Source organism: Vicugna pacos, chromosome 20 (genome assembly GCF_048564905.1).
Source record: "Vicugna pacos chromosome 20, VicPac4, whole genome shotgun sequence".
NCBI classification, from domain to species: domain Eukaryota; kingdom Metazoa; phylum Chordata; class Mammalia; order Artiodactyla; family Camelidae; genus Vicugna; species Vicugna pacos.
The window spans coordinates 25,695,408-25,716,838 of NC_133006.1; the positions used below are offsets into that span (position 1 = coordinate 25,695,408).

General features: G+C 39.6%; 2 protein-coding genes across 2 annotated transcripts in view; one reads left to right on the forward strand and one right to left on the reverse strand.

Moving 5' to 3' along the window:
* ZKSCAN8 (zinc finger with KRAB and SCAN domains 8) overlaps window positions 1-18,242 on the reverse strand; it is a 30,651-nt gene extending 12,409 nt beyond the window's left edge. The window contains exons 1-6 of the mRNA XM_072945524.1: window positions 18,043-18,242; window positions 11,511-12,021; window positions 10,774-10,915; window positions 8,862-8,953; window positions 8,424-8,547; window positions 6,877-7,806 (exon numbers count right to left, since the gene is read on the reverse strand). Of these exons, the coding sequence (XP_072801625.1) occupies window positions 6,877-7,806; window positions 8,424-8,547; window positions 8,862-8,953; window positions 10,774-10,915; window positions 11,511-11,927 (1,705 nt within the window). The 5' untranslated portion in view covers window positions 11,928-12,021; window positions 18,043-18,242. The remainder of the gene's footprint in view (window positions 1-6,876; window positions 7,807-8,423; window positions 8,548-8,861; window positions 8,954-10,773; window positions 10,916-11,510; window positions 12,022-18,042) is intronic.
* A 171-nt stretch (window positions 18,243-18,413) lies between these two features.
* LOC102527007 (olfactory receptor 2B2) overlaps window positions 18,414-21,431 on the forward strand; it is a 187,042-nt gene continuing 184,024 nt past the window's right edge. Inside the window, exon 1 of the mRNA XM_072945512.1 lies at window positions 18,414-18,489. The gene's annotated coding sequence lies outside the window, so the exon portion shown is untranslated. The remainder of the gene's footprint in view (window positions 18,490-21,431) is intronic.

Below are 21,431 nucleotides of genomic sequence, written 5' to 3' on the forward strand. Positions count from 1 at the left end.
CAGTCATTTCTGGAAGCACTTCTGCCCCAGTACATCCCCAGACTCGGAATTCCTGCCTCCTCCTCACGAAGGTGGTTTGGTGATTTTTTACTTCCTGATTTTACCCAGGGTAGGACCACCCTTGAATCCTGGAATTTAAAGACATTGCAACTGGGAAAGAGCAGTGTCTCCAGTGTGGGCCCTACAGAATTCCTAAAACTGACACAAGAGCTCTGATCTTCATTACTAATGATCTGAATTTAAATGCTTCACATCTTATGCGCTTTCTTCAAGATTAGGGACCAGACCCGAGAAAGCAGGACTTACAAAAAAAAAAAAAAAAAAGGGCTTCAGTACTACAAAATCCCTTGGACTACTCAGTCGTTTATTAAACTCAAGACAGTCAGTATACTGGTTTGGATGTACAAGCTGATAAAAGGGATAGTTCCTAAAATGAAACAATGCAAGTGGAGACACTAAGTATGAATATATCCCATGGCACTGTATAAATCAAGAACATAAAACAATAAGGGTCACAATTAGCCAAAAAACAAATAGGCAGTCTCAGTCCTGGATTCTATTTCCACCTGTACCACTAACTTAATGGGTGACCTGATATAAACCACATGACCTTTCTGGACCTCCATTTACAGACTAATGCGTTGAAAAGTGATCTCAAAAGTCACTTCCAAACCTAGCACTCTATAGACTATATGAATAAAGATAAAAGTAATGGTTATTTCTTTGGTATATTACATATTTAAACTGATCTTCTAATTCTGGGATTGATCCGTTTTAAACCTGTTGAAGGAAGTACCCCTGAGTAACAAAAGACTAGCTTTTAGAAGGTCTTTTACATTGTTTAATTTCCTAATAGTCACATTCCCCCCTACATGTTTGCCTTCCTAAGTAGGATTTAACAAAGTATGTTAAAAACTTTGTAAGTGGGAATATGGCAAACTTTGACAACATTTTCGCTTGTGGTTTCCTTGGGAAGTTGGCAGTTATTCCTGTCTAGCGGCTTCCTAGGGGGCTGTTGAGGGTCAAATGTCGTCCCAATCTTTGATAAGTTAGTTGCAGTTCCCCTGCTAAAGAGTGTTTTATGTTTCACTTTATGAACCCAGTGTTTTATGTTTCATTTTATGCAGTGAACCAAGATATAGAAGGTGAAAACTAGATTTGTACTCCTATAACACCTTCCACTTGGTATAAAGAATGGAGACAGATCTGATGCTGAAGGCAACCTTAGCACATACATACATGCTGCTGTGAACTCCAAACATTAAGGCTTTTTATAATCCTACAAACTGCAAAACATATAAACACTTAGGATTCTCATAAAGCTTGGCATAGCTAATTTTTCTAACTGCAAAAAAATTTTTTATTTCATCTCTCTTCTTTTTCCTATATATATATCTAGACCAGGGTTTCTCAACCTTGGCACTGTTAAACATATGAAGCTCTGTCATTCTTTTGCTGTAGGGGTTGTCCTGTGCATGCAGGATGGTGAACAATATCCCCAACCTCTATCTACTAGATCCCAACAGTATCCTAGCCACCCACTGATGGTACAACCAAAAGTGTCTCCAGACATTGCCCAGTTTCTCTAGTTGAGAACCACTGGTTTAATTTCAGATATAAAAGTCTACTCTCAAGCACTTTTGCAATGATAAATAGTAATCTTTAGAGTTTCCTATTTTCTTTCTTAACCAGTAAGTCTGGCCAAATGGAAAGTTTCACATTTCAACTTTTCACAGGTACCCTCCTCAAATTGAATTTTTTGGTCTTAGTCTTAAGTGTAGGCAGTTATCCATGTATAACAGAAATGGGTCAGTGCACAAATTTTTAAGATACATCCTTGAAAGTAGTTTAAAATTTTCTGTAGATAAAACACCATAAATAATCCACACAATAATTCAACAAGCATTTATTCAACGCCTACTGTGTGCTCAGCACTGTACTAGGCACTAAGGGGTGCAGAGATACAAATGTAAAAGTTAGTATTCCTGCCCTCAAGGAGCTTACAATTCTGGAAATAAATACAAACGTGAACTACAATACAGAGTGCTAGAAAATAATTATAAAACAACTTATCAGTAAGTACACGGACCACAGTACAAACTCAAAGGATCAGTGCTGAGGCAGCACAGAATAAGGGAGGTCTTAGTGTGAGATGAAATCGCCAGGGAGAGCTCACTCAGAAGATACACTGGAAGCTAGGTTTTGAAGGGAGTAATGAACAATGAGCCAGGGCCACAGAGAAATCTAAGCACAGGAACAGCATGAGAAAGGCACAGAGGCAAGGGCTTATAAGACAACAGTGGAAGGTCACAGGAAGTTTGACCATGATGCATCAAGGTGAATGTACTGGAGTGTAATGAGGCTGAGGCAGATTAAGCATGGAGAACAAGGTGATGGAGAACTTGGAGCATCACTGCTCTGATAGGAATTATCTGCTGGGGTTCTTGAGTGAAAAAGGAGACAACATGAAAATGGAGTTTGAGGAGGATCATCTTGGAAGCATACAAGGTATGGGAGGAAAGAAACTAAAAAGAAAGGATTATAATAACCTGGGCCTCAGATGAAATGGATCAGCAGAGATTTATAAAGGGATGGCAAAAATGTAAAAAATCCAGCTCCTTCAAGGAGAAAACCAACTAAGAACTGGAACAACTTAGCAAGATTTTGGACATGAACAGTGGAGACCAGAAAAAGACTAAAGGATAACTCCAAGATTGGGATAAGAAATGAAGGGTAGTGAGTCTGGTTAGGGTAAAGATGTTAAGCAAAGATGCCTATTTAAAAGGAAAATGGGGGCTGGGGACAGAATGATGAGTTCTGTTTTCAAATAGCAAGATAGGTACCTGGGGAGAAGTTCACAAGTTGAGAGATAACCCACCCCATACAGAAATACAGAAGTGTAAACAATCAAAATACATAAATAGAAGTATAGAAAAAGTAGTGAATAAAATTAAGACATGGAGATTTTTCTCAGTGGAGAGGAGGGGAAAAAAAGACCAATAAAGAGAAGCTAAAAGTGAAGAAAATTGACCAAAAAGGAGCATAGAATTCCTGAGATGCTGGGGAAATTCAAGAGTATGAAATATAGATCAAGGACAAGAACAGAGAAAAGGCAGCATTTATCCACTGATTCTCAGGACATTTCAGTGGAGTTAAGTAGAGCAAGAAGTTTGAAGAATAGATTAATGAGGCAACGGGGTTTAACAATGGATGACTGGATTGAAAAAGCATGAATGACAGAAGAAAAATAAAATGGTAGTTGGAAATGAGCAGTCAAGTCGAAGCTTTCACACATTTTATGCTGTAGAGGAACTTCCTGTTGTCGTCTTAACTATCCATCTGCCTGCCCAGGGCGTGGATGTTTCATTTCCCTCCACAATGCTACTTTCTCTGGGGCAGTTTAAAGAGAAGTCTATTTGAATCTATGTTATTGGTTGGTCCTCCCAGTTTTTAAACATGTTTTACTTTTTTAAACATGTTTTACTTGCAGAATTTAGCTTTCTAGTACCACAAAGCATCAAAGTATCAACATTTAAAGATATAATTATAAACCAAAAAATTTTGGTAATTGTACTGGATTTGCACTATACTGTACATTTCCTTCCCCAGTAACTTTTAGGACCAGGGATATGTAATTTTTAAATGGCTGGACAGGGTTAGGGTGTTCATTGACGATATGGTAGCCCCATTGTCAGGAGCACAGGCTCAGAGTATCGGGCTATGTGGGTTAGAATCCCTGCTCTATCACTTACTAGCTGTGTGATCTTTGTCAACGCACTCAATTCTCTAAGCCTGTTTCCTCATCTGTAAAATGAAGGATATAGTATCTATCAGAAGCATGAGAAATACATAATGTAGGGTTTGGTACATAGTAAGTGCTCAATAAACGTCAGCTATCGTTATCTAGAGCCCCAGAACCAAGAGTGAAATGAACTGTTTCATAGGGAATCAACCACTGCATTCTAGCACTGCCATTTTGCTCAATGGGGAAAATTTTTGAAACCTAAGATGTCTCTCCTAGGACTATACTGGATGGCAACAGTTACAGAAGAACCATTTTATCATGCCAGGTCCTAAAATGAAAAGCTGAGAACAGGGAAAGAAACTACTGGTCAACAGTTCATTTTAGGTTAAAAGTATAAAAACAGAATCAGCAGGATAAAGGAAGTTAGTGCATTTCACTCAAAGGAGCTCAAAATAAGGTCATACAGATGAACCAACAACATTCTAATGCTAAGAGTGAAAACTGGAGACCAAAAATGGACTTCTACTTATACCCCAAAGAAACAATAGCCTTTTTCTACTGTCTTATATATACTACTGGGCTATTTCTATAGGTGTGCTGAATCAGCCCTAATATACAATGTTCTTTCAAGTCACAGTCTTTTCTCACATGTGTCTCAGTATAATACTAATCTTTCTGGTCATATTATTTTTTCTCTACATTTCTGCCAGATGCTTAGTAATTCTGAGATTTAAGTAGTCTGGCTACACATTACTCTGAGTAAAGAAATGTTGGTACACATACAGTCATTTCAATATGGTGCTCTAAGTCTTCATTGGAACAGGAGACAACTGTTCCTCCAAACTACATGGGAGGAGCGTGTGTATACATGCACATGCATGCACGCACACACACATGTATTCTCCCCCTGACAATGTACCCTTCCTATGGAATATTTGCACATAGGTAGCACTGGCCTTAGGCAGAATTAGTATCTCACAGAGAGTAAGGCACAACTGAAGCAGAGAGCAAGGATCTAGAAACAACTAGATTTATCTGTTTCTGGTTTCTTGTAATTTTAAGTACAAGAGCATTAGGAATGGTAATCTATAGGCCAAAGAAAGTGAGACAGAGAAAGGCAGAGAGAGGGGAACGAAGATAAGGAAACAAATAACGAAAAGCACTGTTTTGAAAAAGTAAACCAAGGAAACCGGGATGACAAATGACAAGCGGGTACCAATGGCTCAATGAAATAGGTGTAGATAACCTTGATGTTATTAGTGGTCCATGTCGGCCACAGTAGGGTAGAGAAGGGATGTTACAGGGAAGGAATTTATGACCCAAAAGGTGGACCTCTGCAATGTAAGATTTTATGACTTATTTTTAAAAACATCAATCATAAAATAATTAGTAAGTGTGGTCCTTGTTCAGGATAGTCACAGTGTGAAACTGAATACTTTATCTTGGAATTCATCACAATGTATATTATATTCTTCTGAATAGGATTAATGGAATTAACTCCAATTTTGAAACCCAATTTTGGAAATAGCCAAAAGTTACTCAGTTTTAAATATGGTGAACAAGTGAGTAATCAAACAGTCAAAAATGAGATGAAATTTAAGAGTACAAAGAGTTTTCTTGTATGGTTTATTAAATGAGAATCTTGAGAGTATTCCAATATCTGAAGGAGTGGCAGTGCTTGGAATAACAGCACTGCTAACACTGCTAGAACTGTCCAATTGAAAGAACCACCCATGTTTGGATGCTTCTGAAAGTCCAGAATGTTACTTTAAACCAGCCTCATTACTTTATACAATATCCCTTGGTATACTGAAAGCTTCAAAGATGAAATAGTGTCTGGTGATAATGAGTTTAATATTGTGTCTGCTGGATTTTAGATGGGAGTGCACCAGAATTCAGAAGAATGAGGAACTGTGAGGTGAAGTATTCGACAGATGACCACTGCAAATATGTAAAGCTAATGGCAAAAAACAGATGCAGAATGAGTGAGGTGCTGAGGCCACCAGAGGTGGACTGAGGGTAAAGACAGGAAGTGACAGATCCTCTAGACAGGGGGTTTGTGCAGACTGAGAGGAACCTACAGAGCGGTTTTGTAATGGGCCCAAGGGATGAGTGAACATTCTTTGTGAGGATTTTTATAACTTCTTCAAGCACCTGTCTCCTGTTTCTCCCATGTAATGCCTTAACGAGGATAGTGTAAATACCTATTCATACCACAGGGTACAATGGGAAGGTGGAAAGGAGAGTTAGAAGTCACCAAAAGGTACAACCATCCAAGCGTAAGAGCAGCTGGACTAAGTCTCCACTCACCTCTTTCTCTGCATCATTTGCACAACCATCACTAATGCGTCCACCTCCTTTGCTGACACAGGTACGGGGACTGGGGGTGGTGAAGGATAAGTATGGATGCTCAATGACTCAGTGGAGTCAGTGAAGGCGATATATGAAAAGAAATGTTGGAATGATGTTAAAAATATAGCATTTTAAGTTTGCTTGGGAATATGGATTGCCATTGACTATCAGGAGCATTAGAATCAAATAAAATGCAAACTTAAGCATAAATACATTGTGTCTGTAAAAATGTCCCTAGAACTAGGATCTCAGAAAGCTAAATATAAATATAAGTCTCACACAGAGGCTGCTTCAAACTCTAAAGCAGCTTCTTAGATCAGATTAGGAGCACAAGGGCACCGTCAGGGGAATAAATGGGAGGAGGGAATCACAGGAGATGGGAAGAAGCAGAAGAACTAGGAGCAGCCTCTCAGTCCTACAGCTACTCACCTGAGACACAGTTAAGTGCCTCGAGCCACGACAAGCAACTTGCTCTAATGCTACTTCAAGCTTCTAAAGGATCCATCAGCCCATTGGGAGCTCCACTCCGTCAGACACCTCTCAAGGTAGTCAAGTTAATCGACCTGCAACAAGGCCATGGGCCCAAACTACTGAAGAGCTATTCTAACTCTGCCACCACTATCAATCCTGACCCTAGGCAAGGTTGTAATGATGCTGAACTACCTTTTTAGTACACTGAAAGAACTCTCACCAGCATGTGGTTCCTCTAATGCTGAATAATGCCCAAACTATGACTGAAGTTTTTTCCTAAACTCCAGTGGATTCAGATTTTTCCCCACTGTGGATTCTCTGATGTCGAATGAGACTTGACCTTTGAATAAAGGCTTTCCCACACTCATTACATTGATAGGGTTTCTCCCCCGTGTGAATTCTCAGATGCTGAATGAGGCCAGTGTTCCCATTGAAAGCTTTCCCACATTCTTTACATTTATAGGGTCGTTCTCCAGTGTGGATTCTCTGATGTTCAATAAGGCCTGACTTTTGACTGAAGGCCCTCCCACACTCATTGCATTTGTAGGGTTTCTCCCCAGTGTGGCTTCTCTGATGGCCAATAAGATGTGAGCTCCGCCTGAAGGTTTTCCCACACTCATCACACTCATAGGGCTTCTCCCCAGTGTGGATTCTCTGATGTCCAATGAGGTGTGAGCTATGACTGAAAGCTTTCCCACACTCATTACATTCATAAGGTCTCTCCCCACTGTGGATTCTCTGGTGCAGAATAAGGCCCGCACTCTGACTGAAAGCCTTCCCACACTGATTGCACTGATACGGCTTCTCCCCAGTATGGATTCTTTGGTGCAGGATCAGGCCCGTGTTTTGACTGAAGGCTTTCCCACACTCCTTACAGTGGTAGCGTTTTACTTTGTTGTGGATATCCTGGTGGGAAAGAAGGGCTGACCTGTAACTGAAGGCTTTACCACACACATTACACTGATAGGGCTTTTCCCCAGTGTGGATTCTCCAGTGGCGAACAAGGCCTGAACTCTGAGCAAAGCTCTTCCCGCATTCATCACATTTATGCCGTCTTTCTTGGGTGGGATTTCCCCGCTGCCTCTCTAATGTGCCCAGAAGGTCTCGGGCTTCTCCACGCTCAAGAACCCCGATAACATCCCCGTTGCATTTGGCAGCTGTCTCTCCATGTGGCTGGATTCCAGAAGATATTACCTGTTTCGAAACTAATTCCCTGTTCTCATTCCTGGTCTCACCACCTGAAATAAAAATATAATAAACATCAAGCCAATGTCACTTCCTACTCTCTATGTTAGGAGAGAGGAATCAGAGATAGGGGAAGAGGAAACTACACATGGAACAGTTACAAGGCAAAGCTTTCACCTGTCTCCAAAACACCTTCATAAAACGGGGAGAAAGGAGCAGGGCAAACAGAAGTACTACACACCAACTGGGGAGGAACTGCCATCGAAAAAGAGGGTGCGGGGAAGAGGAGTAAAGTAGAGATGGGATCAGCTGAGAAGAAGTGGAAGCTGAGGGGTGGGAAGGAATATGGAACTAGTACAAGAGCTAACAAGTAGAACAGGAATGGAAAAAAGCCCCAGTCATTACAGGGGACGAGCACAACAGGCCTAAGTATGAACTCAGCGCTAGAAGATTTCAATTTCCAACTGGCAGAGACCAGTACCCAGCTACAAACTGTAAGGTAAGTGCTGCATTAGAGAATAAAAGTTTCCTTTTAGAACTCAGGAAGTCTCAACATTTTACCTCTCTGTTGGACTTTGAGTTTAAACTCAACTATGTCTTTCAGAAAGCTCAAAGCTACTGTACACACAAACAAACAGCCTTATATGATAATAACCAGAGCTTTCCTTACCCAGGGAGAACAGGTTTCTGTAATTCTCTGGCCTGTTATCTCTACTCAGATCCTTCTGTGATGGATCAAGAAGCCATTCCTCTCGAATTAGGGAAACAGCCATATCTTCGATCTTCTCCAAAGTCTGAAACAAAATAAGATCCCCATTTGGGGACTGGGAGTGTTCCACAGCTCAAATCCAGTGTCAGAGAGCTCCACCAGGGTTGGAGAGGATCAAGCGGTGGGATCGTACTGTATAAAGGGCTCTACATAGCTAGTTGGGAAGAAAAGGAAAATGCACCAGATTTACTGAGGGAAAATCGAGGATCAATCTGTCTCTTTGTGGAAGAATTTGGGACAAGTTCTTCATGAGCTCTGCTACAAACAGTCCAGACATGGAGTAGATGCCACAACACTGTCAAGTAGAGCTATGGGGTTTCAGTGAGGAGCACAACTCACCTGGAACCCAGCTGTGAGAAGCGTAGCTGTCATCTCCTGGTCTCCAGGACTTCCTTTTTGGGAAGGGGTAGGACTCTGTGAAGCAGACATGGCTGAGAGAAAAAGGAGCTATGAATGAGACCAGCCTTGTTCCGTGGTTATGGGGGCCAGCTCTAGCCCATTCCAAAATTATCTGTATTTCAGCAGATATGCATACCAGAGTTTTCACATATGAAATGCTGATAATCTTTCTATGGATCCATACTTATGGTTGCTCCCAAAACATCTGCACTTTGACGTCCCACTTAGCCTGAAGTTACATGACAAAAATAGAAAGTGTTCTGGTTTCCTAAGAGGAATTAATTTACAATTTCTTCTCTACCATCAAAGCAATAGCCTATCCTTGTGCTTGTATTCAGTATTTCTTTAGGTCCTGATCTCTTGGAAAACTGAATATGAGAACCAGTCTATCTCTGCTACCATGTCTACCATGCCTGGATCTGTTTCCTATAAATACCAGACAATATAATACCCAAATCACCACAGACTACTGTGTCTTGCGCAATAGGTTTTAGAACTTAAAACAAGAATTACATTATTAACTGAAAATGTTTCTATGATTCTTCTTTAGGAATATTAAAAATCCACTTACTTAGAACAAACTGCTATAAATCACATAAGTGAAAAAAATAAGAAATGCGGGGCAAGTATGAGATGAGACTAGAATATCTTATCTTTTTCTTTAAGAAAGAAAGTTCTCAAAAAGGGACAGGGAAATGTCAATAGGACACAGGAGCCAGACTGAAGAGGCCTCCTCTGGCCAAGTCTAAGACAATGTAAGCATCAAAACAAAGACAGTAACAGAATATTTCTGGAATAAAATAAGAATTTATGTGTCCATACTGATAAATAAAAAAACAAGATGGGGGGGAAAAGAAACATTCCCCATTATAATAAACAAACAAATGTAGAAAAAATGACAGAGTTAGAAAATAATCACTTTGTAACAGTCTTAGTAATCACCGATTCAGTCAAGGAGCATCAGTGAATACTAAAACTAGTGTTTTAGCAACAAAAGTTTGATGAGGACAAGAATATTTACATAGACTCAAGAATATCTCCCCACAAATTATTTATTAATTACAATGGGAAAAATAGTAACTTTATAAGAAGTAACCAATCAAGGATAACCTTAACCAAGTCATCAAAGATAACACTACCAGTAACAGATAAATTTCTGTTGTAGCCCTGAGAAGGCCACAGTTTCACTTCCGGAGGGCTCCCGCCGAATATACACAGCTTGAATTCAAATATGAGGAAATATCACACAAACTCAAATTGCAGCCATTTTACAAGGTAACTGATCTGTACTCTTTAAAAAATGTCAAGATCATGAAAGGCAAAGAAAGGCTGAGGAACTATTCCAAGTTAAAGGAAACTAAACATAACTAATTGCAAAGTGTGATCTTGGACTAGACTCTGGAAGAGCATTACTGGGATGACTGGCAAACTATGTACATGAACTGTGGACTAGATTAGTATTGTATCGGTATTAAAAATTCCTAACTGTGATCAATTTATTGTGGTTATCTAAGAAAATGCTCTTATTTGAGAGTCATACTGAAACATTTACAAATAAAGCAGTATGATGATACCAGTAAAACCTCCAAATGCTTATGTTGCAAATACACTGGGGTAATAGAAATGTGTAAATACATAAAAATCCCCAAATTCATTAATTTGTTTGTGAGTTTACCGCTAGGACTGATAGTCAGTATTTGAAACCTAGATAAACATTTAAACTAGATCTTATGGCTGGTCTGTAAACGAGTGATTCTAGTTTCTGGTTCTCCAGGAACTAGATAGGTGTCTCAAATGTACTCTCTTTTTTTTCTACTTCCTCACTCCTCATCAATGAAATCTGGCTCCTCACCTCTCTCTTGTGATCCTTGGAGCACTGGAGATTTGTGCTGGGTTGCCACAGGTTGGGGCTGAGTATCTGGAGGCTCGGGTGCAGATTCCGAATGCACCACCTCCTCCCAGAGTACCCTATGTCCATGTGCACGAGCCGGGACCTGGAAACAATGGGACAGTTACATTATAAGAAACCTCTTTGAGAAATGAAGTGAACAACGATGAGGACTAAGATCACATCCACAGGGAAACATGCTTGGGGAAGGAAGAGGCAGAAACTCACTTACTTCCAAGGGGCAGTAAGGAACACGGACATGTTGATTAGCACAGAAAGGCATCATTTTCTGCTCAGCACTGAAGGAAAAGATTGCTGATGCCCTCCCTGCTGCACACAATGCCAATATTTTGCACTCCCAAAGCAGGAAAAGAATGATAAACTGAAACTTAAAGCAGTGCTCTTCAGTGGAAAAAAACTTTTGCTGAGGAATAGGAAACATGAGTTCTGGTCTCAGATCTACCTTTAATTATCTGCGTGCCCCTGAAAAAAGTAAGTTAAGCTCTCTGTGCATCAGTTTTCCACCTGGCAAATAAGGATATTAATACAGCTGTATGAATGTTATGAGGATAAAAATGGATTTATATATCCTCCTCCAAGAGAAACTCATGCTCAGCATTTATTCTCCCACTGTTGTGTATGTCCCTCCACGCAGCTTCCAGGACTCTCCCGGTCATAGTTGCACGCCTCCTTCTACTTACCGGCCGTCCCAGTATATCAATTTGCCTTTCCAAATCTTCCAATAGCGTCACCACCTCCTCTCCATTCTCCAGCTGATGCTCCTTAACCAGAGTCTGGAGCTCCTCGGGCAGGATGGTCAGGAATTGCTCCAGCACTAGAAGCTCTAGGATCTGCTCCTTGGTGTTCAAATCTGGCCTCAGCCACTGATGGCAAAGTGCCCGGAGTTGGATCAGAGCTTCTCGGGGTCCTAGTGTCTCCTGGTAGCATAACTTCCTGAAGCGCAGGCGGAACAGCTCTTGGCCAGGAGGGTTACTTTCATGTAGACTTGATTCCTGGTCCCAACCATGATCTTCCTCTACCTTGACAATTACAAGGTCCTCCTCAGGAGTCTGGTCTGGTGGGGATGGAGCTACAGACTTTCTTGATTCTGCAGCCATTTAGGGCTGGAAAAGCTCAGGCGGCTTGTTCCCACTACCTTCTTTATCTTCTTAAGAGAAGAATCTTCTGAGGGCCTCTTTTTAAAGGATATTTCTTAAGGAAGAGAAAATGACAAATAGTGTAAAGGTATATCAAAGATCATAGTAATTTACTAAGATATCTTAACAAACTCCCTACCATGACAGGGACTTCACGGCTCAGTCATTTAAATGATCCTCTCCTTAGCCATGTGTCATGTCAAATCCACCTGGGACTAACCCTTTCCTTCTGCTTTTTCTCCTGGGGATGTGGAAAATGGCTAAACAAAGTCAGCAAACCATGTAGATAGGGTCTAACTGAAATTCTGCATTTAGCCTCAGCTGGTCCTCAGCTGCTTCTTTCAGTGTTTGTTGTACATGCTGTACCGTTTTCATACACGTCCACTCTCAACCTGTCCCTCACTCTTAACAGATGAGACCAATGTCCATGTAATTTAGCTCAAGTTATTGTCAAGAACTATCCTAACACTTTCCTCTTCATCTAACATTCATTATTCTACCTGTGCTCCTCCCGCCATCTTCCCTCCTGTCTCCAGGCTAACAACTTCTACTATGGATTTTAGTTCTAGAACTCTCTTTGGAGCACAGATCCTGCATCCAAGGAACCTGGGTGCCCTATGAACACTTGCAACCCCAATATCTATCTAGCTCCATACACTAATGACATTCCAGAATGTCTTATAAATAAATTCATACAGTATGTACCCTTTTGAGTCTGGCATCTTTCACCTAGCATACTGTACTTGAGACCATCAATGTTGTTGCATGTAGCAGTTTATTCCTTATATAGATGTATGTTAGTTTATCCATCCCCCAGTTGGCAGAGATCTCAATTGTTTCCAGTTTTTGATAATTACAAATAAAGTTGCATCTGCATATGAGCTTTTGTGTAAACATAGTTTTCACTTCACCTGTGTAAATATCTAGAAGTAAAACTGCTGGGTCATAAGGTAAGTATATGTATAATTTTATAAGAAACTGCCAAACTGTTTTCCAAAGCACCCAACATGATAAGGGAAGTTGCGCCATATCCTGACTATCATTTGATATATATCTATATATATTTAACTTTAGACATTCTAATAGGTGTATAGTAGTATCTCACTAATGTTTTAATTTGCATTTGTCTACTAATAATGTTGAGCAACCTTTCCTATGCTTATCTGCCATCCATATACAGTTGGCCCTCCATATCCACAGGTTCCACATCCTTAGATTCAGCCACCCACAGATCAGAGACATTCGAGGAAAGAAAAATTCCAGAGAGTTCCAAAAGGCAAAACCTGAACTTGTCACACATCACCAATTATTTACATAGCATTTACATTTTACTATAAATGATCTAGAGATGACTTAAAATATATGGGAGGATATGTGTAGGTTACATGTAAATTCTACACCATTTTATATAAGGCACTTGAGAGTCAGAAAATTGTAGCACCCATGGGGGGTCTGGGAGTCAATCCTCCATGGATTCTGAGGGACTACTATATCCTCTTTGGTAAGTATCTGTTTAAAACTTTGGTGCATTTTTTTTGCGGGGGGAGGGTATAGCTCAATTCCACCCAAAATGGCCCCGGGTTCAATGACCAGTACCTTCTCTAAGTGGAAATCAATGAAGAAACCTAATTACCTCCCCCTCAGAAATCAAAACTTTGGTGCATTTTTAAGATTAGGGATTTTTTTTTATTGTTGACTTTTGAGAGTTCCTTACATATTTTACTGTTGACTTTTGAGAATTCCTTACATATTTCATAAGGGAAATACATGACTTGCAAATATTTCCACCTTTTCATTTTTTTTTAACAGTGCCTTTCCAAGAATAGAAATTCATTAATTTTTTAAAGTCTAATTTTTCAATTTTTTCTTTTAGGGATTGTACTTTTGGTGTCATATCTAAGAAATCCTTGCTTAATCCATGGGCAAGGATTTCTTAGATATGACACCTTTTTCTCCTGTTTTCTTCTAAAAGTTTTATAGTCTGAGGTTTTACTTTTAGCTCTCTGATTCCTTGTGAGTTAATTTTTGTACAGAATTGGAGGTATGGAAGTGGTTTTTTTTTGTTTGTTTGCATACAGCTGTCAAATTGTTCTAGCACTATTTGCAGAAAAGATTATCTTTTATATACTGAATTATCTTTACATCTTTGTCAAAAATCAATTGACTATATATGAGTGGGTCTATTTCTGGAATCTCTATTCTGTTCCACTGACATATATGTTTATCCTTTCACCAATACAAAACTGTCTTGATTGTTGTGGCTTTTAAAATCTTGAAATCAAGTACTAAGAGTCTTGCAACTTTGTTGTTCATTTTCAAAATTGTTTTGGCTTCTCTAGTCCCATTGTCTTCTGATATAAATTTTATAATTGGCTTCTTGGATATATGTCTATGGATTTTATCTTCAGTATCAGGCATCATCTCTTGCCTGCAGCTGCAGTGGTTAAGTGGTCTTCTTGCCTTTGGTTATGCTTTTCATGTTCCACAAAGTTGCCTACTGTGCATTGAATTATGTCCCTCCCAAAAGATACGTTGAAGTCCTAACCTCTGTTATCTGTAAATGTGATCGTATCTGGAAATAGGGTCTTTGCAGATATAATCAAGCTAAGGTAAGGTTATACTGGCGTAGGGTGGGACCTTAATCCCATACAACTGGTGAATTTTTAAGAAGAGACACAGAGGTTAACAAAAAGAGGCGGCCACATGAAGATACAGACATAAAGAATGTGTATGTGACTACAGAGGCAGGGAGTTATGCAGCTGCAAGCCAAGGAAAGCCAAGGATTATCAGTGACAACCAGAAGTAAGGAGAGCATGACCCTGTTGATACCTTGATTTTGGACTTTTAGCCTTCATAACTGTGAGAGAATAAGCTGCTGTTATGTTAAGTCGCCCAGTTTGTGGTACTTTGTTATGGTAGTCCCATGAAACTAATATACTGCTAGAAAGGTTGTTTTAACAAATATGTAATATAACTCACCTGCTTAAAATTTTCAACAGGAAACCCAACTTTTCAGCATAATATGTAATGTAAATCTGCCTAGCTTTATCTGCTACCAACTCTCCTTCATATAGTCTTTTCTGAATGTGGCTTTCTCATAATTCCACTGCCTTGCAGAGCTCTTTCCTCTAGCTCAGTGTTTCTCAACCAAGGGCAATCCTGCCCCCTTTTCCTAGGATTTGGCAACGTCTGGAGATATTTTTGGTTGTTACAACTGAGAAGGTATGCTACTAGTATCTAGTAGGTAGAGGCTAGAGATGCTAGTAAACATCCCATAATGCATTAACATAACCACCCCACAACAAAGAATTATCTGGCCCAAAGCGTCAATGTCAATGTCGATAAAACCTGGTCTTGCTGAAATCATTCAAACTCTAACATAAAAGTCTCAGCTAACCTGTTACCTTTTTAATTAGGACTTCCCTGTTGCCCCCATTCGTTAGCTGCCCTGCCCCCAGCAGATTAAGGTGCTCATTCTTGCCAAGGTAGTTCAGCATGGTCCAAACATAGGGTTTATCACATTGTGTACAGTATGTATGGTTTTCTTGCAAATGTTTGTGGCAGTGACTTTTTTCTTTATACCTCTTTTTAAGTAGGAAGTTATATTACATATTTGTGTGCCAGAAAGATAACAATGGCAAACATTGTTATCTCCAGACAATGGACTGGAGAAAAACATGACTGAAGGCAGCACTATAGAGAAGGAAGAAGAGTATAACCAAGGGTAGCATATCCAAAAGCAGCTGGCAAGAAATGCTAACATCAAGATAAAGCCACAGACCTACAGTCCACAAAGGCAAAGAAGAAACTGGTATTCAGAAGGAAAATCAGATTACGTAATGTTCCTGACATGAGTCTTCAAAGGAGTGTATCTTTCAGAGTTTTGGCGGGTAGAGAAGGTGGCGTAGGGGTGGCTCATAATTTCTCAATCTAATGAAAACAGAATTCTTCCCCAGAAAAAAGCCCATAGGCACAGAAGTTTACATTCAGTTTCATCAGAGTTCACACAACAAACACCCATCCAAGAACTCCGGGAAGGTTAATAACCCCTGCTTAGAGTGTGGACAGAAAAGAAAGAGAATTTGAAAATTAGACAAGGCTAGCTACAACAGTTTGGGGAGTAAACTACAAATAGGAAGAATCAAGGACCAAGAGATAAGGTTAAATATGATAAGCAACAATAGAGGGTTTAATTCATAGACGTTAACTTTACAGAGAAGTGGGGGAATTTCCTGGAATAGTGAGATTTCAAGGAAGAGTGAATTTGGGCAAGAGGCTGAGATTTTTCTGGAGAGTTTCAAATAAGGGGTAATCAATTTTGTTTTGAATAGACGGGATTAACATCCATGGTTTTAAAATAATTCACTTAAAAAATCAATGAAAATATAATAAATTCTTAAACTTTCTTAAAATACACTTATAGATTAAAAACTTAAAGTCATTACCATGGGACATGAATTCTAAGCTCTGTTTTGAATGTGATACTACATAGTCAGAGTTTTACCATGTTTTCTTATGAATTCCCTAAAGTCAAGGTTCATCTTTACCTGAACTACTGGCCATCTTCTGTCTTATAATCAATGCTCGTCAATACTAGCTATAAAATATTTCAACGTTAAGTGTTCATTACTGAACAGCACTCATGTTGTAGATACATTAAAATATTAAATTAAAATAATAATATAATTCTAAATGACATTAAATAAAGTCTCAGTAGTGAAATTGATGGAAGTTACCTATTATCAGTTTTTTTTATATTTTAAACTAAATTAACCAACCAATCTTGTCCATTGCCCATTTGATTATTTTTTTAGTAGCTAATTTTCCATTTTTAGCCTCTTCCCTCTCCAGACAGTTGACAATTACAACCTATAGCTAACCAAGTACAAAGATATGTACTACAGAATTAGATCATTATGTATCTTCCTCTTAAACAGTTTTGTGTATACACACCTGTATTTAGCGCCTTGTATATAGACTGCTTTTTACATTCTCTTTTAAGAATACCTTGTCAACTTTATTGATTTAGGAAGTTAAAATAATCACTCTTCAAAACTTCTTCCCATCTCAAACGCTACAATCCTGTGAACTACTGAAGGCACAACACTGATTTTAACATATGATTATCTTTTCAATAGATGAAAAAGGAATGCTTTCTGCAGACTAATTTAAGAAGTTTGGGAGCTGAAAATAAAACAAAACATAAAGATATTTTCCAGGCTTTAAAGATCAAGGTGAAGCAAACACTGTGCATTGTAAGTATCTCACACAGTGTAGGCTGAATGGTTTAACATCTACCACATTTACACTTAACCACAAGAGAAATTCAAAATACGTATACATTTGCTAAAACTATGATTACTGCATAAATATACTTAACTGAACTAATCAAACAAAAATACAGATTGTTTTTTGGAGGTGGTAGTGGAAGTCTTAATTACTTAAAATTTATTCAAAAGTCACCTGAGTTTTGGAAATGGGGCCCCTCCTAAAGCGTTCCCAGGCATCTACTTAAATTAGCTTTAACAAACGGAGTAAGTAAAGTATTCTGAATGAGGCTTAATTTTATACTACCTCAAGTTGTTAAAACATGTTTCTTTCGTACATTTATCCAGTCAACATAACACCATGCTCCGAATACACTACAAAGAGCAGAAAGAATAACTTAACAGCAAAAATAGTTTTCCAAGGATAGCTGGGGCTTCCGAAAGCAAAATACATCCTTTAGGAAAAAAAGAGAATTGTGACGGAAATGCAAAATTGCTAAGGAAAAACAATTCTGAGTGTGGAAACAGAGAGTGGGGACAGATTCCTATTTTAAGACAAATAAGATCGATTGCAAACACCACCACAAAACGACTGGCGAAGAAGAAAGCGAATCTCCATTAAAGGTTCCCTCGCAAAAAGTTTGGGTAGGCGGACTCGGCCTGTGCCGGCAACCACAGCGGCCCCTGATCGACCAAGTCACCAAGATCTCGGCTCAGGCCCCGTCTCCGGACCCCTCCGGCTTGTCCTCAGCAGCGGCCTGGTCTGGCCACAAAGCACTCCCCTTCCTCCGACCAGAACCGTACTCACCGTGAGATCCAGGGGAGGCCCAGGGTGGGGAAAGGAGGTGGCAAAAGGTGGACAGACTTGGAGGAAGGGCTGAGAGAAAAAGGGGCGAAGCTGTAACCCGACCAGGCCCCTCGAGCCCCCAACTTCCAAACGTGCGGAGGCACAACACCGGCCAACACGCATCTTGCCCCAAGCCACTTCCGGAAGCTCTCTAGGAATCCTGGAGGCCTGAAAGCTCTATGGTCCGCCGACTGAGGGGACGGGGCACCACGCCCCTCACAGCCGTATGCGGGGCCTCGCGTTCCTCCTGCGTCTGCGCGTCGCAGGGTTGTGCGGCTCCAGGGCGCCGTTAAAGTCCTGAGAATGACGCACTGTGGGGTCACAAAGGGCGTGCGGAGGCCAGGGCTGCGAGCAGGCGCATGCTGGGGTAGTGGTGGAGGAGAATGCGCATTGAGGATCCCTGTAATGGTAATTAGACTCGCGTTTGGCCGGGTTAGATACCCCTGTACTTTACTGTTCACTCTTTATATCTATATCTATATCTATATTATATATCTATATATATATATCCAGCCCTCCCCCACACACTACATATTCTTGAGGATGTAGTGTATATGGGAAATACGTTAATTATCGTTCATAGCTTTTTGAAACCTCTGTGGCACCTAGTAATAGTACACCTTATATTGTTAACTATTCAAACATAATTATAATTGAATATAAATTCTTTTCGCGTCTTTACAACTGTTCCACGCTTTCCTATCTTAATAAACTAGTCTCTTACAAAACCTGCTTTGTAGTTTAGCTTCAGTGGTAGACCCTAGTTTTAATACCACAAATTTCGAAAAACAAATCTAAGTTTAAGTCTATGTTCATTCCTTATATACCATCACAATTTTAACTTTTTAGACTACATAGGATTTTGGGGTAGAGGTTGTGGATATTGACCTTAAACAAACCAGCCAATTGTTTTAACAGCAAAATGGGTTTATGGAGGGGATGGGGGTAAAGCAGAGAACTGCAATTTGGATTAGGCAAGCTATGGTGAATCACAGGCAAGTGCGAAAAGACAAAGGAAAGGTCAGCTTTTACTAGGTTTTAAGGGGAGATTGGAGAGGGTTGTCTTGAATTAAAAGTTCATTGGAGAAGAACAAGAGCTAGAGGTTGTGGCGGTTTATTATTAGCTGCAAGCTGTGGTCAGTGCTTTGTTGCTAGAGCAGGGAGGGATCTTCCTTTTCTTAAAAGCAGGTGATGAGATTCCAAAATATGAAAAATGTCCTCCCTTGTACCAGAAGAAAAGTAACATCCTTATCATCGTGGATAAGAAGTTGAGACAGAGAATTTTACACAAAGAGTTCTATATAAGCTGACCTTGTTGAAATAACTTTTATCTTCCTGATTCCTGCCGGTTTTGCAGGCTGCAACAGTGGAAAGTACCTGAGAGCTCTCCTGCAGGGCTTCCTGATTCCATTTTAAACGAGCTTTTCCTTGATTTATTTTCACATGAAACATGTCTTTTTTTTTTTTTGGTCCCCCCATCTTTATTCCTTTAACATCTTTTCTAACTACTTATTTATTATGGGTTTTCAGGTTTAATTTTCCTTCTTTATCTGTTCCTGCTGATAGCCACCACCAATATTTCTATCCAGTGCCCAGTTTTAACCTAAAAATATTTTGTCTACTCCTGGGACTAAATCTTGGTAGTTCTGATTGTTTTTAAGAGTTTTGTCATTTAATTATCACAATGAAACAAATAACAATAAATATTGAGAAGTTACAGTGCCTCAACTCTTTGAAAACAACTTATTTTTGCTATTTCATAGTTCTTGCCTCCTGGCTGGGATGATAACTGGGAATAACTGGCAAGAGACTAGAACTATGCTCTCACTTTTTTAGATTAAAAATAATTTAAAAAAACCAAAGTTGTACACATAGGTAGTTTAGAAGTAGTGTCATGACCTAAGCAAAGATTTCTCAAAAGGCACTAATAATAACCGATAAAATTGCTAAATTTGATTTCATCAAATTTTTAATCTACTCAACAAAAAGCACCACTTAGAAAGTGAAAAGAAAAGCTACAGACTGGAAAATATTTTCAATACGTATTTCTGACAACTGGTATCCAGAAAATATAGAGAACTCTCACAACTCAATCATAAGAAGACAAACACAAATAGGCAAGCTATGGACACAGACATTACCAAAGAAGATATAGGAATTGTCAACAAGTACACAAAAAAGTACTCAATATCTTTAATCATCAATGAAACATAAAATCACTACACATACATTAAAATCTAAAATTAAAATGACTGAAATACCAAGTGCTAATGAGGAGATGAAGCAACTGGAACTCATATACTGCTAGTGGGAATGTAAAATGGTACTGTTTGAAAAACTGGCATTTTTTTTTCTTTTCCATTATAGTTTATCACAAGATATTGAATATAGTTCCCTGTGCTATACAGGGAAGACTTGTTGTTTATCTATTTTATATATAGTAGTTTGTATCTGCTAATCCCAAACTCCTAATTTATCCCTTCCCCCACCTTTCCCCTTTGATGACCATAAGTTTGTTTTCTATGTCTGTGAGTCTGTTTCTAGTTTGTAAATAAGTTCAGTTATATCTATTTTAGATTCCACATATAAATGATATATGATATTTGTCTTTCTCTGTCTGACTTACTTCACTTAATATAATTTCTAGGTCCATCCATGTTGCTGCAAATGGCAGTATTTCATTCTTTTTTATGGCTGAGTAGTATTCCATTATATACATATTTTATATAATATATAATAATGGTTAATTAGTCCTATTTGTCTGACATGGATGGATGATAGCAAATACAGGGGAAGGGAGGGAAACGTGTAAAAACCAAGTTTTCTACATGCACCCTCTCAGTCGTCACAAGCATCCTATGAAACAAGCACTAAATTATTCTGATTTACAGAAATGAGTAAAACGAGGCTTAGAGAGGTTAAAAAAATTGCGCTCAGTCCTAACAGGAAAGTGGTGGAGCGGGAATTTGAAGGATTTAAAGGATTCTAGCGCCGGTACTCTTCACCTATTTCATCCTGGCCCTCATTTCCTCTAAGGATGCGAGAAGTTTTGATGGAGGCCGGTTTTCCTCTCTCTTGGTCCTCAAGGTCCTGTCAGACCGCGGTGAGCAGGGCATCAGCAGGTACAGCCCGCAACTCAAGAGCCCTGAGTGGAGGAAGCTCCTCGCTGCCCCTCCCCAGTGTGACCCAAAGATGCGAACCTCCCAGGCAGCCCCTGCCCCAGAAGAGAGGGGTCTCTGCCTCCTGGGCCGAACAGGTGCAGAAGAATCCTTTCCCCGAACGCGGTGGACTGGGTCTTTCCTGCACCCGGAGGCCCCTAAGGCTTTGGCCCACACCCGGCCTGCGCTCGT